Source organism: Cupressus sempervirens, chromosome 6, assembly GCF_028749045.1.
Source record: "Cupressus sempervirens isolate cs-2001-9-10 chromosome 6, ASM2874904v1, whole genome shotgun sequence".
NCBI lineage: Eukaryota > Viridiplantae > Streptophyta > Pinopsida > Cupressales > Cupressaceae > Cupressus > Cupressus sempervirens.
Window position 1 is genome coordinate 39,805,702 of NC_143123.1, and position 15,188 is coordinate 39,820,889.

At 35.7% G+C, this 15,188-nt stretch overlaps 1 protein-coding gene across 4 annotated transcripts in view; it reads left to right on the forward strand.

Annotated features, from left to right (window-relative positions):
• Nucleotides 1–15,188, forward strand: part of LOC149551008 (uncharacterized) — a 159,708-nt gene that overhangs the window by 41,551 nt on the left and 102,969 nt on the right. For all 4 annotated transcript variants that reach the window (XM_089786570.1, XM_089786567.1, XM_089786568.1 and 1 more), the window contains one exon: nt 5,873–6,031. In XM_089786570.1, coding sequence (XP_089642696.1) covers nt 5,873–6,031 — 159 coding nt within the window. The remainder of the gene's footprint in view (nt 1–5,872; nt 6,032–15,188) is intronic.

Here is a 15,188-nt window from a genome sequence, read left to right on the forward strand (position 1 = left end):
AAAGCATTCATCTTTGCGCTAACTTCGTCATTACTCCACTGACTTCTAGAATTGTTAGTCCTCCTATGTCTGTCCATGGCTAGAAAATGCTAGAGTGGTGGTCACTCCAAAAGCAACAGCAAATTTGACAATAATTAATATTTTACTATCCTATAGGATGGCAGGAAACCGCTCTGATACCAATGTAATAACCCCAACTAGTTATAACTTCATCAAACATCAAATTCTTCTCTAATTTAGTTGTTTGACATTTCATCAAACACTTTGCAAGCTAGCTTTGATACCAATGTAATAACCCCAACCTGTTATAACTTCAACAAACACTAAATTTTTCTTTAATTCAGTTGTTTGACGTTTCGTCAAACACATTTCGAGCAAGCTCTGATACCAATGTAATATCCCTTGTCAATTCAAACCTCAACTTGTTGATTTGTAGGTCAAGGAAAATTGTCAAACACTTTCAATATGATCTATATGCTTGTTGTTTCTGAGTTTGAAGCTGATTATGCTTGCTTGAAATGATATCAAAGGGAATTTAAAAGCCTATAATTGATTACTACTATATCTAAGAAAAGAACTAAATGCATTTGCAATTCTTTTTTGGCTTTTCAAATGCATATATATGAATTCTAAATGAAAAATGTGCACTCACAACCAATTGGTATTTTGTAAAACACTTGACATGCATACTATTATGTCAATCATGAAAGATATAAATATACACATTACATCAAATATATAGACTTGCAACTTATCACTCTTTTAGTGAGATATTTTCTAATTCAATGCTTAACATAATATCCCAAGGCTCTTGGCTTTTCAACCAATTTAAATGATGTAGATTGATTGTAGAACCTGATATACAAATCACCCAATGAAGGAGATGAAATTGCAATCATAATTAAGTCAAGAATTGTAGCGTGGGTACTTTTCAGGACACTGTAGTGGCCAACAATAAATGTATTCTTCAATTTAAGCACAAATAGAACTTTAGAATGAAGCTCTTCTTAATGCCAAATTCAGTGAATATTTCACCACCTCAAATGGTTGCAACATTGAAGAATTGATGCTCTCCAATGGCTAACTGAAATCAGAAACCCTTAGTTTCTTGTCCCAAGTTTATATCAAATGCTGTTGACAATAATTGGATGCCTGACAATGAAGCTCTCGCCTCTATTTATTCTTTTCCTTCTCCCCTTTTAGAAGGAAATAAAATATTATTTAATTGCACTCTCTAGAAGCTTCCCCCTTTCCAATTTAAGCACAAATAGAACTTTTGAATGAAGCTCTCCTAAATGCCAAATTTAGTGGATATTTCACCACCTCAAATGGTTGCAACACTGAAGAATTGACGCTCTCCAATGGCTAACTGAAATCAGAAACCCTTTGTTTCTTCTCCCAAGTTTATATCAAATGCAATTGACAATAATCGGATGCCTGACAATGAAGCTCACGCCTCTATTTATTCTTTTCCTTCACCCATTCTAGAGGCGAGAGCTTCATTGTTAGGCATCCGATTATTTTCAATTGCATTTGATATAAACTTGGGAGAAGAAACTAAGGGTTTCTGATTTCAGTTAGCCATTGGAGAGCGTCAATTCTTCAGTGTTGCAACCATTTGAGGTGGTGAAATATCCACTGAATTTGGCGTTCAGGAGAGCTTCATTTTGGAGTTCTATTTGTGCTTAAATTGGAGAAAACATTTATCGTTGGCTGCTACAGTGCTGTGAACAGTACCCGCGCTATAGTATTTGGCTTGATTATGATTGCAATTTCATCTCTTTCATTGGGCGATTTGTATATCAGGTTCTATAATCAATCTGCATCATTTAAATTAGTCATTTGGCATTGTAAAGGTGGCTGTCATAAGTAGCTGTAGATGCACATTTTATATCAGATTTATAATGTCATTTCTGCTCAGTTTTTTTTGGGGTTGCAAAGCCAAGAGCCTTGGAATATTATGTTAAGCATTGAATTAGAAAATATCTCATTAAAGGAGTGATAAGTTGCAAGTCTAGATGTAATGTGCATATTTATATCTTCCATGATTGACATAATAGTATGCATGCTAAGTGTTTGACAAAATACCAATTGGCTGTAAGTGTGCATTTTTCATTTAGGATTCATCTATATGCATTTGAAAAGCCAAAAGAGAATTGTATATGCATTTAGTTCTTTTCTTAGATATAGTAGTAATCAATTACAAGCTTTTAGATTGCCTTTGATAGCATTTCAAGCAAGCATAATTAGTTTGAAACTCAGAAACAACAAGCATAGAGATTGTATTGGAAGTGTTTGACAATTTTCTCTAATCTACAAATCAACAAGTTGAGGTTCGAATTGACAAGGGATATTACATTGGTATTAGAGCTTGCTTGAAAAGTGTTTGATGAAATGTCAAACAACTAAATTAGAGAAGAATTTGGTGTTTGCCGAAGTTATAACCGGTTGGGGTTATTACAAATTTAAAGGGACATTTCCTGGGGGGAGAATTCTCTGTTAATGATAGTTGGATTGGGTAATGGGCTGAACCAGAATAAGGAATGATCTCAGCCGCTAAATTGTGTGAAAGGTCACCCTAGTTACCTCTTACTAGAAACCTATCCAATTTCTTAGCAATATTGTTGAAACCTTTCCTTCTGTTATTCCATGTATATGTCTCTTCTTTTTTATAGATCTCCATTAAGTTATTATTTTGATACCAGGCCTTAAAGTCTTTGGTTGCTGGGGTTGTTTTAGTAGAGCACCCCATTTCTCTTTTTATGTAGAACTGGTCTGGTAACATGCCAAAGAAGTTTTCCATTTCTTCCCATAGTATCTTCTTGTCTCTGTTGTGAATGGGGTCATAGATTTTGATTAGATTGAACTTTAGATTTGATCTTAAGCTTTTTATTTCTTTATTTAACCAATTTTTGTGTTCTTGACAGGGGTTGATAGTTACCCACCTTGGATCCTAGATTATTGCTAAACAACCAGAAGCACCATTTGAAGGAACCCCTATTATTTCCCATAGGCCTAGCCTCTTTCGAAATGTCTGTAAATCTTCTTTATTTAGTTTTGTTTCTTGTATTAGTAAAATTTCTGGCCTGAATTTAGAAATGCATCTTTAGATGTGTTGCTTGTTAGGGGCATTTAGGCCCTTGACATTCCCGGAAATTTATCTTCATTGCTTAGTGGGAAGGTATTGCCCCTTCCCTTCTTGAAATAAATTGGTGATGTTAAGTTAGTTTCTGCAAGACCATTTCTGTACCCTCAATTCTGAAAGAGACTTTCTTCCTTTCCTTTTCGCATTCCTTCCAAAGTCTGGTGTAATTTTATCATTTTATTCATGGCGAGGCCTAGAATAGGGAAATCCTGGTTCTCCCACGATTCAACTATTTCTTCTTCTAGTATGGCTTGTGCTCTTTCTTCTTTCCTCCATCACCCTAATACTTCTCATCAGGAATTATTTTTCTCTATTAATGGTTTCCATATTGATTGGTACAGTTAAGCTTCTCTCTATATTGTCCTTTATGAATTTTTGACAAATGTCTTCTAACAGTTTTTTCTTATCTGTCTTGTCTCTAAGGTTCTTTTCATGTATTCTTTTTGGATGGTTTTCCTGCTTGCATGGACTAGTCTGTTCTTCCCTTATAATGGGTACATCCATTTGTCTTGGTACCTCAGGGATTTCCCCTTTCTCTAGGTTAGTGGTGCTAACGGGGCCCAGTGAAATTTGTTTACCTTTACAAAATTTATGTTTTATGTTTAACATTGCTACCCTACATTCTTCTGTCATGTCTTTTCCGGAATATTCCGAACTATCATTTGGCAGATCTCCATTAAGAGATTATGGGCTAGCTTGATTAGGATGTTGAGACCGTTCCTTATCCTGGTTCAGGGGGATAACCTCTTCACCCTTGCCTTCAATAATAAAGCCCCCCTTAGATTCATTGAATTTTATATTAAGAAAAAGAGGATTATCATTATGAATTGGGGTTGACTTGGACAAACTTTCCCTCTTTTAAAATTTCTTGCAGAAAACAGGTTTTATATTGTAGATGATGTCTTTAATTTTTAATTTAATTGGTTTTAATGTTTTTACAGACATGTCAAGTTTGATGCACATATTTACATCTGAGTATCTAAGCATATTATTTCTGAAGTTTGGATCTATCAAATTTACCAATCTTATTAGCTATATCAATTAATATGGAACTTGAATCAATTCTCTGTGTAAATTTGGTGACATAATCCATTTTTTAACTTCAAGAATCAAATTTATCTGTTGGTGTAAATTAAAATTAGGGCACCAATCCATGATAAGAAAATATTCCTTTCTGAAACGGGGGCAATTACCCTTCAAAAATTCTTTCTTTAAAGCCGAATCAAAGCAATCTAGGTATAAGAAATTGTTTTTCTAGATGGTTATACTTATCTGATCCTTAAATTGACGTTGAAGCCAGTCGCTACTTCCTCCGCAGGCCTACCCTCCCCCAACCATCTTACGAAGAACCCGTGGTTTTTGCAGTATTCATACAGTCCATCTGTGCCTTTATTTCTCATAGAAAAATCTATTTGATCCCTTGGATGGATGGGTTCAGGCATTCCTCAGGGTAGGTGGGTTAGTTTTTGGCTTTGGCTTAGAGGAATTCCATGACCCGTTCGAGGGATTTTTGGTTGGATATTTTGGTATATTATTCAGAAGCCTAGGGTTTTGGGGATGATTTTTCCCAGAGATTTTCTGAGGCTGATTTCTTAGAGGCTTGATTGTGGGTGAGCATCTTTTCCCTAGGGCTAGTCTATTGGCTCCAGACACAGAGGAAGGCATTCTAGAGGAAAGGGGGATAGCCCACATACCACCTTTCTGTTCCTTATTGATTTGTTGCCGCTCTTTTCTGCTTATTACCTCTTGCCATCCTTCATCTTCTGCTCTAGAATTTGTTTCCAAATGATTATTCCATCTCCAAACTCTCTGCTCTGGATGATATACTGTTGTTTTTTTAACCCATGCTGGATAACCTTGCCCTTGGAGCTGCCTCTGTGATTGTTTATGCCATAATGATTATTACAGCTTTGATCCCTGGATAACATCATTATTTTCTCAGAGTGGACTTTAACAAAGCCTGTAAATCCATACGGTTGGGACCATCTATTATTAATTTGTTGATCAACCAAAGTTTAAAAGCCATTAGAACCATATCCCTGCCTATAGGAGTACTTGTCCTTGTTTGCTGGCTCTGGTTTTGCCTAGATACCTGGCTTTTATGCATTCCATAATTTAGGGTTTTTCCATTTGCAAATGCAGAGTTCATCATATTACTTTAGCAAATGCACACCTTACTTTTTTGATCTATTAGACCAATTATAACCAAATTAATAACACTTTATTTTTTATAGTTGCATCAGAGGATAATGGCTGCTTTATTTTATCTATTTACATTCTTTACTCACATCAGTAGTATTTTGCTTTTCAGCAAATTCTATGTTTCGGAACTTTATTCAAGATGGAGTTTCAGAGAATGCTTTTTTCATTTGTTCAGGGTTCTATACAATAAAGATAAAAAAAATATTTGGAACGTGTGTGATTTTTTGAGCAGTTAGCATATTTTATGATGGAAACAAATATTTGGTTACTTAATTCTGCTTGTTACAACCTAAAGGTTATGTTTGAGAAATAAAGTGTTTTATGCGCTCCAGTTGTTCCTGCTTAATTTTCTTATCTCATCTCTCATTGTTGCTGCAATATCAGACCTTTGAATACAAAATTTCAATTTAACTCAATTATTGAATGGATTCTTGGTATTAGCAGTGTAAATATCATTTTTCTTTGTACAATGTACATGAATACGTTCAGTAAACTTATAAATTTTGGCATTTGTTTAATGTTCAGGAAAAGAGCTCGCAGGATATTGTATATGCAAAGTTGAAAGAGATACCTGAATGGATAAAAGGAGCAAATAAGCCTTCTCACCAAATGAAGTACATAAATAAACTTCACAGATTTTGGCAAAGTCACAAAAATGCTGTACTTATTGATGAAGTCAATCAGGTATCAATTTACTTTAGGGAGAGTGTTGACATACTAGTTTGTATATAATTTGAAGTTGAATATAACTGAAAGAACTTTGAAGCATTTACTACCCATGATAAACTTGCTAAGAAATTTCCATGCCTAAAATAAAATTCTTCATTTGCTTTTATTTAATCTTTCAATATATTTTTCTGTGCCTTTTCTTTCACATATAGCTTGATTGTAATGTCCCCTTTTTCTGAGACATTACAGTTGTGTTACCGGCTCACTTCGCCCAGGTTTCGGGGGCGAAAAAGTTCTTTACGGGTTTCAGTTCGAGATTTGGCCTAGACATTTCTAGTTTCAGACCCATTAGAGTAGTTTTGACAGGTTGTCTGGATGCTTATTATTTTTATTAAGTAAACAAAGCTCAGAATTCTTGGAATCTCAGTGTTGGTTTGGAAGCGTCTCGTTGAGAGCTTTCCAATGAGCTATTGCACGTGCTTATCCGAGTTCATTTGGTCAATTATTTTGATGCCTAATGATTATATGGTTTACTGATTAATTGACTTTTAAAGTTTATTTAACTTGTCTTTTTTAGTTAAAAAAGGTACTATGTTCACTTAAGTGACTAAAGGACAAAAAATGTGTTTTATCCCACATTGCCTAAAAGGGCGTGCATCACATTGGGAAAAGTGATAAGGTTACTATAGGCTCCTCATGGGGAGGTATGAAGATTATAATATTTAAAAACAAGTATTAATCTGGGAGCTGGAAACAGTGATTGGTTTTCTCTTTGAGGACGCAAACCTTTGAAGAAACATTTGGAAGTTGGACGCAAGCCTAGCCTTCTTATAGGTTTTATCTACATTTGCCAATTTGACTGTTATTAATGTTTATAAGATTGGATTTTTTTTGGATTGTTGCGGGTTATTGTATCATTGTTGTATAATACAATAACGTATTTGGTGGCTATTTGTGTTAACTACTGGTTTATGTATGTACTTCTGAATATTGGAGGAATCAAACAAACTTTTCTGAGTTTTCTTGTATGCATATCTGCTGGTTACAAATCGATTAAAGTTCTGGAATTTATATCAAATATTGGTTTGCTGTTCAGTTTTAAATTTGTGAGTTTTATATTAAGGGTTTTTAGTAAAATATTCGAAAAGGGATATTACAGTAGTATCAAAGCCATGCATCCTACCAGCATTAAATTGCACAAAGAATTCTCACACGAGAATTTATGAATTGAAAATATTGAAAGTTTTGGTTTTTTCCAAAAGACGACAAACCTTTTGGAAATGAATGAAACTAGACGAAAACCTAGTGTTCACATTATTGGTTCAGTTGCTATTGTTGGGTGGAGTGAAATACCTAAAATTTTAAAGTTACTTGGCCAACAACAAACTTAATATCACGTTCAATTGACTATATAGTAGATTGTGGTCTTAACATGACTAGATGTAGTAACAGGAGTGTTAGCCAACACCTGCAAATTGTTAAGGGAATGGCAGTGGCATAAAATTCCATTACAGTTGGAAAAGATAAAGTGTCTATCAGCAGTGAGTGTAGAATTCTTAACTGCCAGGCGCCGTGAGACCAAACAGGAGTCACGGGTTGCTCCAATGTGAAGAAGCGACTTCCCAACATTCATCAAGACACGGGTAGTAGAGTGACGAAAGTCAAGGGAAGTCTAGAAAGGTCTTTTTTGAAGACGTGTTTAGTGCAGTCAATTCAAGGAAGGAATTCATAGACCTCTGACGGCAGCCAGCTCGAGTTGGAGGTGAAGACAAGCCGCAACCACATAGTATAGTCGGGTCTCCATACCCGTATATGATACACAAGGATCACGGATAATACTCATTTTCAAGGCGTCAACTGGAGAATGGGAGTTGGACGATAAGCATAATGAAGAATCCATCTATAGTAGAATAGTAATCACATTGTAAGTGTCTCTTTCAAACTTAGTCGGACTTGGAAACAACGTGGGCCTGTACGCCAATGTCTAGTTGAGTTAGCAGTAGATTCTTCATCTCAGCAGAAGGGAAGCTCACTCAAATGTAAGTTGGTTTCCTTGGTATCAGACTTCGATTTTAGTGTTTACTGACATTTAAATAAATAGCAGAATAAGTGGAAGAAGATTGGAGGATAATGTCTCAAAATTACATCGCAGTGCAGAACTGTTATCACTACCGGCAACGATGGTAAACGAACCTTATAAGTCTACGCATAGGACAATTGAAAGCACACATAAACCAGTGGGTTACGTTGCCAGGGCACAGTATTCTCTTTCTATTTGACAGTTACACCATATTGGGAGCAGCATCATAGTTAAGGGAAGTCATTCCAACCGCTAACGTCAGAGCAAGGAAACCATTTGGGTGGGTAGCAGAGTGTCTGGTATTAGTGACCTTCGGCAAAATCAGTACTGACAGTGGAGTTTTGAAGTTGATGTTTCTACAGGAACAAGAGAGGGGAGGGTACTCACAGTCAAACACTATTGCAGTGAACTTCTGCAAAATCAGGTTCCACGTCTTCTGGAATATTACAGTGATTGGCATTGAGTCGGAAGTAGATTCAGGAAGTTGGACAGTGCCATCTATATTTAGCAAGGTCATATCTCAGTGCAAGTTATCCACAGGTGACAATTCATTAGCTATTTCATACATAGCAGTGCATCAACATTGTGTTGGCAGAACGCATATGCAATGGTGTAACTCAGAGAGTTAGTGTGAACCAACAGATTATAGAGAATCTTTCAGGTGGACCTCCAACTAACGATCCAAAATTGAGCCTAATGATAGAAATAGTTGAGAAAGTAGGTTTTCATTGGGAGAGTTTAAATTTCAAGGATGGTTTTGGAAAGACCTTTGCAAGCAGTGAATCCAAAACCATCTGCTACCTCACAGTGAAATGTACAGAATGCTGCTAATTGTGAAAGGACTTCATACAAGCAGCAGTACACAAAGCAGATCTTGATTAGTGTTTCAATACAAGAATAGAAAGATAGGAAGTTGTTGAAGACACAAAACATGGCTACAAGAGACCCCCAAAAAATAAGAATTCAAGGTACACTCGTGATGGGCAAATCAAAGATCCTTATGAATGTAAAACTGGGTATCCAAAAGTTCCTTTCTTGGAAGAAAACAATGAGATATCTGAGAAACAACTGGTCTTGAAATCAGCTACACTAATCAAAATAGGTTCAATTTGCAAAAGTAAGCCTACAGGTAGAACATACGAAACAGTATTGGGTCCGTCTCAGGCACATGAAAAGCTATATGGCAGAGGAAGTGGGACGAGAGTTTATTATACTAATGAATATGACGAGAAACATAATATTAGGAGGGAAGCTGATAATGGTGATAGGAGATCTGTGACTAGGAAGTCTTACAGGGTGGCTAATGTTTCTCAACCAGTAGATAATGAAGACTAGCTAGCCTGAGACTTCCCACTCGATATTAAAAATGAAGTAAGGAGACTGATGATTATAACAAATTTTTGTGAAAGCTTCAAAAAGAATTTTCTTTCATGTGGACTTTAAGCTAGAGCTACAAAACAAGACGGATATGATAAGAAACAAATGCTATGATTTGGCTCGAGATCTCCTTGCAGAGGACAGTTACAAAAATTTGCATAGGGAAGATATCGATCAGCTTGATAGTAGTACTAAAAAAGAAAAGCAACCTTCGCATGATAATATACAAAATGCTAATAATGACACAAGTATACTAATAGGTAATTGGGAGACAAAAGTATCTTATGGATCTGTTTACACTAGTCCTTCTGACGAGCATGTTGATGGCCCATGTAGAAGAGTTGACCAAATTGCCAATGTTGGCAACTCCCCATCTTATTTAGGCATGGAAAACACCAGCATCTTATTTGGTGACATGAAAATTAATTTGGATGAATTTTATGGTGACACTAGGCTGGAAATTATGTCAAATTTTGAGGAGCAAATGGACCGCAATGTTGGCAGGATAGATGATCTAGCAGACGTTGAGTTAGAGGACATATCTAAAAATGTTGTTCTCCTAGGTGATGAAAAATCAAAAAATTCTATGGAGAACAACCCACTTGTGTTCGAAGGAGATGGTCAAAAACCATTATTATTCCTTGACTTATTGGATATGCTTTTGGTCAAAGAGGACAAGCTTCTCCAAGTGTTGACAAGGATGGATGATTCTTCCAAATTGATTGAGGATTTCATACGAAAGATTGTTATAGAAGAGAGACATAGGAATGTATGTGGTGTCACAAGTCCTTGTTTACATATTATTTTTGAAACTTCGAAAATGATAAAATATGATTACTTGCAACTATTAATGGATAGAGATTTAGCAATAAAATTTGGAAAGGACAAGGAGAGTGAGGTAGATGAGCTATGTCTTCAATTGAGCTTAACACATTACTCCATCCACAAAGTTGAAAATCAAACGAGTGGGGCAGCCACGCATGAAGAAGATAACCGTGGTTCAAGGGCACAAGAAATCACACAAATCATTGAAAGAATTCATAAAGTGGGTAGATGTGAAGGCAAACAATGTAATTCAATCACGTGTTCCCCGTTTGAAACTTTCTATGATGAGAAAAATTCAATGGACTAGCAAGTTGATGACTCTGGAAATTCTGATTTTTATGACAGCAGCTGTACATTTTCACATGAGCACATGGTTAGTGATACAACAAGTGAGGATAATTTAGAGATTTCAATTAATGGTGAACCTTCCTTTTATGAAGACTTTGACATAAGTGAGGCTACTTATGGTGGAGTAAGAAGTTTAGATTTATCTTTAGCATGCTATGAGGGATTTTTCAGCTTACCCAGAGATTTATCACCTGGCTCTTATGAGATGGCCACAACCTACTTGTTGATTGGTGATTTTACTTCTTGGTATATTCCAGCTATCAGTGGTTTGCCTATGTATATTAGTAGTATATTCACTGATTCTATTTGGCCTTCAAAGGTGAATGAGTTATTTGCAGATGAGTGGGGAGAACATACATTACCCTACGTTCCACATGAGGTGTCTACATTTTCTATTCAGCAGTATATTGAAGATAGTGTTAGCATTCATGATGTTGGTGATCCACCAACCACTCTTTCCTTTACCCAAGATCATGTTGATTGGGTAATCGGGGATCCAAGTTTTAATAGTATCTTACATCTGGTGGATTATGCTGTGTTGTTACACAGTCATAGGATTATGATCCGTGTGTTTCAGCCTTCTGACATATTAGAATTCCAGAGATTAGCATTACTCCGTTTTCACTAGGGTGATATGGTGGTGGAGTCAGATTGGGCGGATCTGTCATTGTCATCGGTATAGATATTACAGGACTGGTACAATGGTATAGTGGTACAGATATTACAGGAGTTGGTCAGTGGTATCTCAGACAACGTACGAGTTCTCATTTGAGATCCAGGTGGAGCATCCCTATGTATTGCCTTTTATCGGAGAGCTAAATGGAGAGTTTGGTTGCTATTATCTTGGGGTGGATATTGGTATATTGTTGAGCTCCCATCCTCACTTGACAGTAGAGACTCACAGGGTCACTCATGGAATGAGGAATTCATTCTGACCGAGGGTATTGGCACACAGGGCAGCAACACATGGCAGTTGGTGTCCCTTTATGGTGAGACTTGGGATCCTGACATTCAGTTATTTGGCACATTGATCCCTATTGTACTGTTTTACCATTTTGAGTATGGGAAGATGTATGCCAGGGTACATCGGCTGAAGAGTAGAACTTCATTCTCGAGGGGAGTATGGGATCCTGGCATTTGGTTTTTGCAGGTATGAGCGGATTGCTTGAGGGCAAGCAATCTTTGAGAAGGGAGGCTTTGTAATGTCCCCTTTTTCTGGGACATTATGCTTCTATGTTACCGGCTCACTTCACCTAGGTTTTGGGGGTGAGAAAGTTCTTTACGGGGTTTAGTTTGAGATTTGGCCTAGACATTTATAGTTTTAGATCCATTAGAGAAGTTTTGGCAAGTTGTCCAGATGCTTATTATTTTTAGTAAGTAAACAAAGCTCAGAATTCTTGGAATCTCAATGTTGGTTTGGAAGTGTCTCACCGAGAGTTTTCCAATGAGCTATTGCACATGCGTATTTGAGTTCATCTGGTTAGTTATTTTGATGCCTGATGATTATATAGTTTACTAACTAAGTGACTTTTAAAGTTCATTTAACTTGTCACTTTATTTAAAAAAGGTACTATGTTCACTTAAGTGACTAAAGGAGAAAAAAAGTGCTTTATCCCACATTGCCTAAAAGGGCGTGCATCACATTGGGAAAAGTGATAAAGGTACTACAGGCTCCGCATGGGGAGGTATGAAGATTATAATATTTAAAAACAAATATAATCTGAGAACTGGAAACAGTGACTGGTTATCTCTTTGAGGATGCAAACCCTTGAAAAAACATTTGGAGGTTGGACGCAAGCCTAGCCTTCTTACAAGTTTTATCTACATTTGCCAATTTGACTATTATTGCTGTTTATAAGATTGAATTTTTTTTGGATTGTTGCATGTTATTGTATTGCTGCTGTATAATACAATAACGTATTTGGGCAGCTATTTGTGTTGACTGCTGGTTTATATATGTACTTCTAAATATTGGAGGAATCAAACAAACTTTTCTGAGTTAGTGATAAGGGTTTTTAGTGAATATTCGGAAAGGGATATTACATTGATCTAGGTTAGTGATAAGAAATAGACAGGGGCCAACCAAAGGAAGAAGATATGAATTGAAATAATTTCAAATTGTCCTGTTCTTTTGCAATTGGTATTGATCTAAGTCGCTGAATCATAATTGGGTATGTTATAGTTACATTAGGCCGATATGGCAATATTTTGGGGCTGGGTAGATTCTTTTTATGTCCATACTGTTGTCCTCAATTTTGACATCACAAAACTGAGGCAACTCTATGCAATTTTCCCATGGATTCGTAGGTGCATCCTCTTTATTTCAATGCATTAATGAGTCATCATGAAAATGATTCATTATCCCCAAATTGTTCTGTGTAGTCTTATTTATGTGTTCTTTTGAAAGTTTTGTATTGAGATTATCCCCAATTGTTTGTAAGAGTTTTCCTTCTTGCACTACAAATGCTCTATTTTTGGTAAACGTTTACGTCTTTTCTTTGTGTTGTAAAGTTTTTTCTTTTGTATTTGCCTTAGGCGAATAGCTCTTGAAATTCCACTCGATTTGAGCTAACATAGGTCAAAATTGGAGTTGTCTAGATCAAGTTATAAGGGAAAAAGTAGTGTTTTTTAGGACAACTACCTAGTTTTATTAAAAACCTCATAAAAGTGGGCTTTTTATTGGTAATTGCACGATATAAAGTTATATTTAATATTTAAAGTGGATTTTGTGGTCCATTAAAAAATTTCAACTTATTCTGAGTTGATTTGACTATAGTTTTTTATGTTTTATGAAAATAGCCTTTTTCAAGACTATTTTTGATGTTACTTTATTAAAAGCTATAGTTAAATATTAAATATAATTACATGAGATAAGTGCATAAGTGGGATTTTTATTTCTATTCACATATACCCACATGCAAAATACTTCATGAAAATCCACTTTCAATAAATTCTAACTCCCAACATCATTAAAAGTGTGCTTTTTAAATGCGATTCATATGTGATTGTGTTTAAAGTCCATTTAAAAAAATTAAATGCATGTGTTTTCAATCACCATTTAAAGTGAGTTTTTGAATTCCATTTACATGTAAATGATAAATTAAAATGAGTTCTTTATTCATTTTAATCAAAAGTGGTGATTTTGGTCCCAAATAAATATGTTTTTAATTAAAAATTATGTTTTTCTTTAACCTTAAAGCTAAAGTGGCATTTTTTTAGCCAATTGCATATGTTGTGGACATATGTAAATGCTAACAAAGAATGCGTTTTGACTTATAATCCCTTCTTCAAGCAAAAGTGGTGATTTTCTTCCAAATTACATGTGTTTTTAAAACATGTTCATTACTTACGAAAACGTGTCCAATGAAGGTATCATTATAAAGCTTGTGAGTGGCGATTTTCGTTGCCATTACATATGTTTTAAAACATATGCATTTTCTTTCAAATAGTGTGTTTGTCTTTGTAAGGCTGGAAGTGGCGATTTTCCAAGAAAGAACCCATGTTATAACTTCCCTAAAACCCATTTTTGTCTTAAAAAGTCCTTAATCTTCCTTGACGGTGATTTTATGAAGGAATGCATGCTTTTTGTGACATGTTAATGCCTTTCTAAAAGGCATTCTTAAGTTTGTGTTTTCTAATAAGACTTGGATGACGAGTTTTGCATATGTAAAGGCATTTCTTCTAGGCTGCGAGTTCACCATCCCAAGGCAAGCAACAATTTTTACAAGCATTGCATGTATTTTAATTCATGCATTTTGCCTAAAACAACCCATCTAGGGCATATTCTCCATCATAAACGGCTCTTACCTATGAATTTTGGCATTGAATCTCTACAAGGAAAAGTTCTAAGTTAAGGGTTTTTGGACTCAAGTTTGTTTTTCATTAGTTTGCAAGCTATTTTCTTGCCCTAGATGTCATTTTTATGTGTCTTTGCATTTGGAGTTGCTAAGTCAAAATTTGTTCCACATTTTGGGCATTGCATTTCTCTAACCATATCCACATGTCCAAATTCAAAACATGTTATAAGGATTTCAAAATCTATTTGAGTCTTGGCTTTGGACAAATCTAAAATCCGAAAATCTCTTTCTCATTTTTGGTGGAGTTGAGTTGTGTAGGCGTACCATTTTGCAATGTCAAGAGAATCTATTCCAGCAAAGGGCAAAGACAAAAAGAAGATGAAGTACCTATATGATTAGTATCATAACTCCATCCCTTCATCACAAGTAACCACATACTGTGATGAAGTACAAGAAACTGATATTTCTCATATGAACATTGAAGACTTTCTTGGAAGAGTTGAGGCTGCAACTACCAAAGATATGGTGTGGATCAAGGGGAATCATATTCATCATTTGTCCCCTTTCCCCTTGGTAGCTCATGAATCAGAATTCATCCTTGTATGTGCAAGAGATTTTGATGCGGCTTCACGAACCATCAAAGATCAAGATGGCAATACTATCATTACTCTTGATCTTGAGACTATTGATCATATAGTTCATGTTCCTCACACTCCAGTTGTTACGAATATCACAAGAAAGAAGG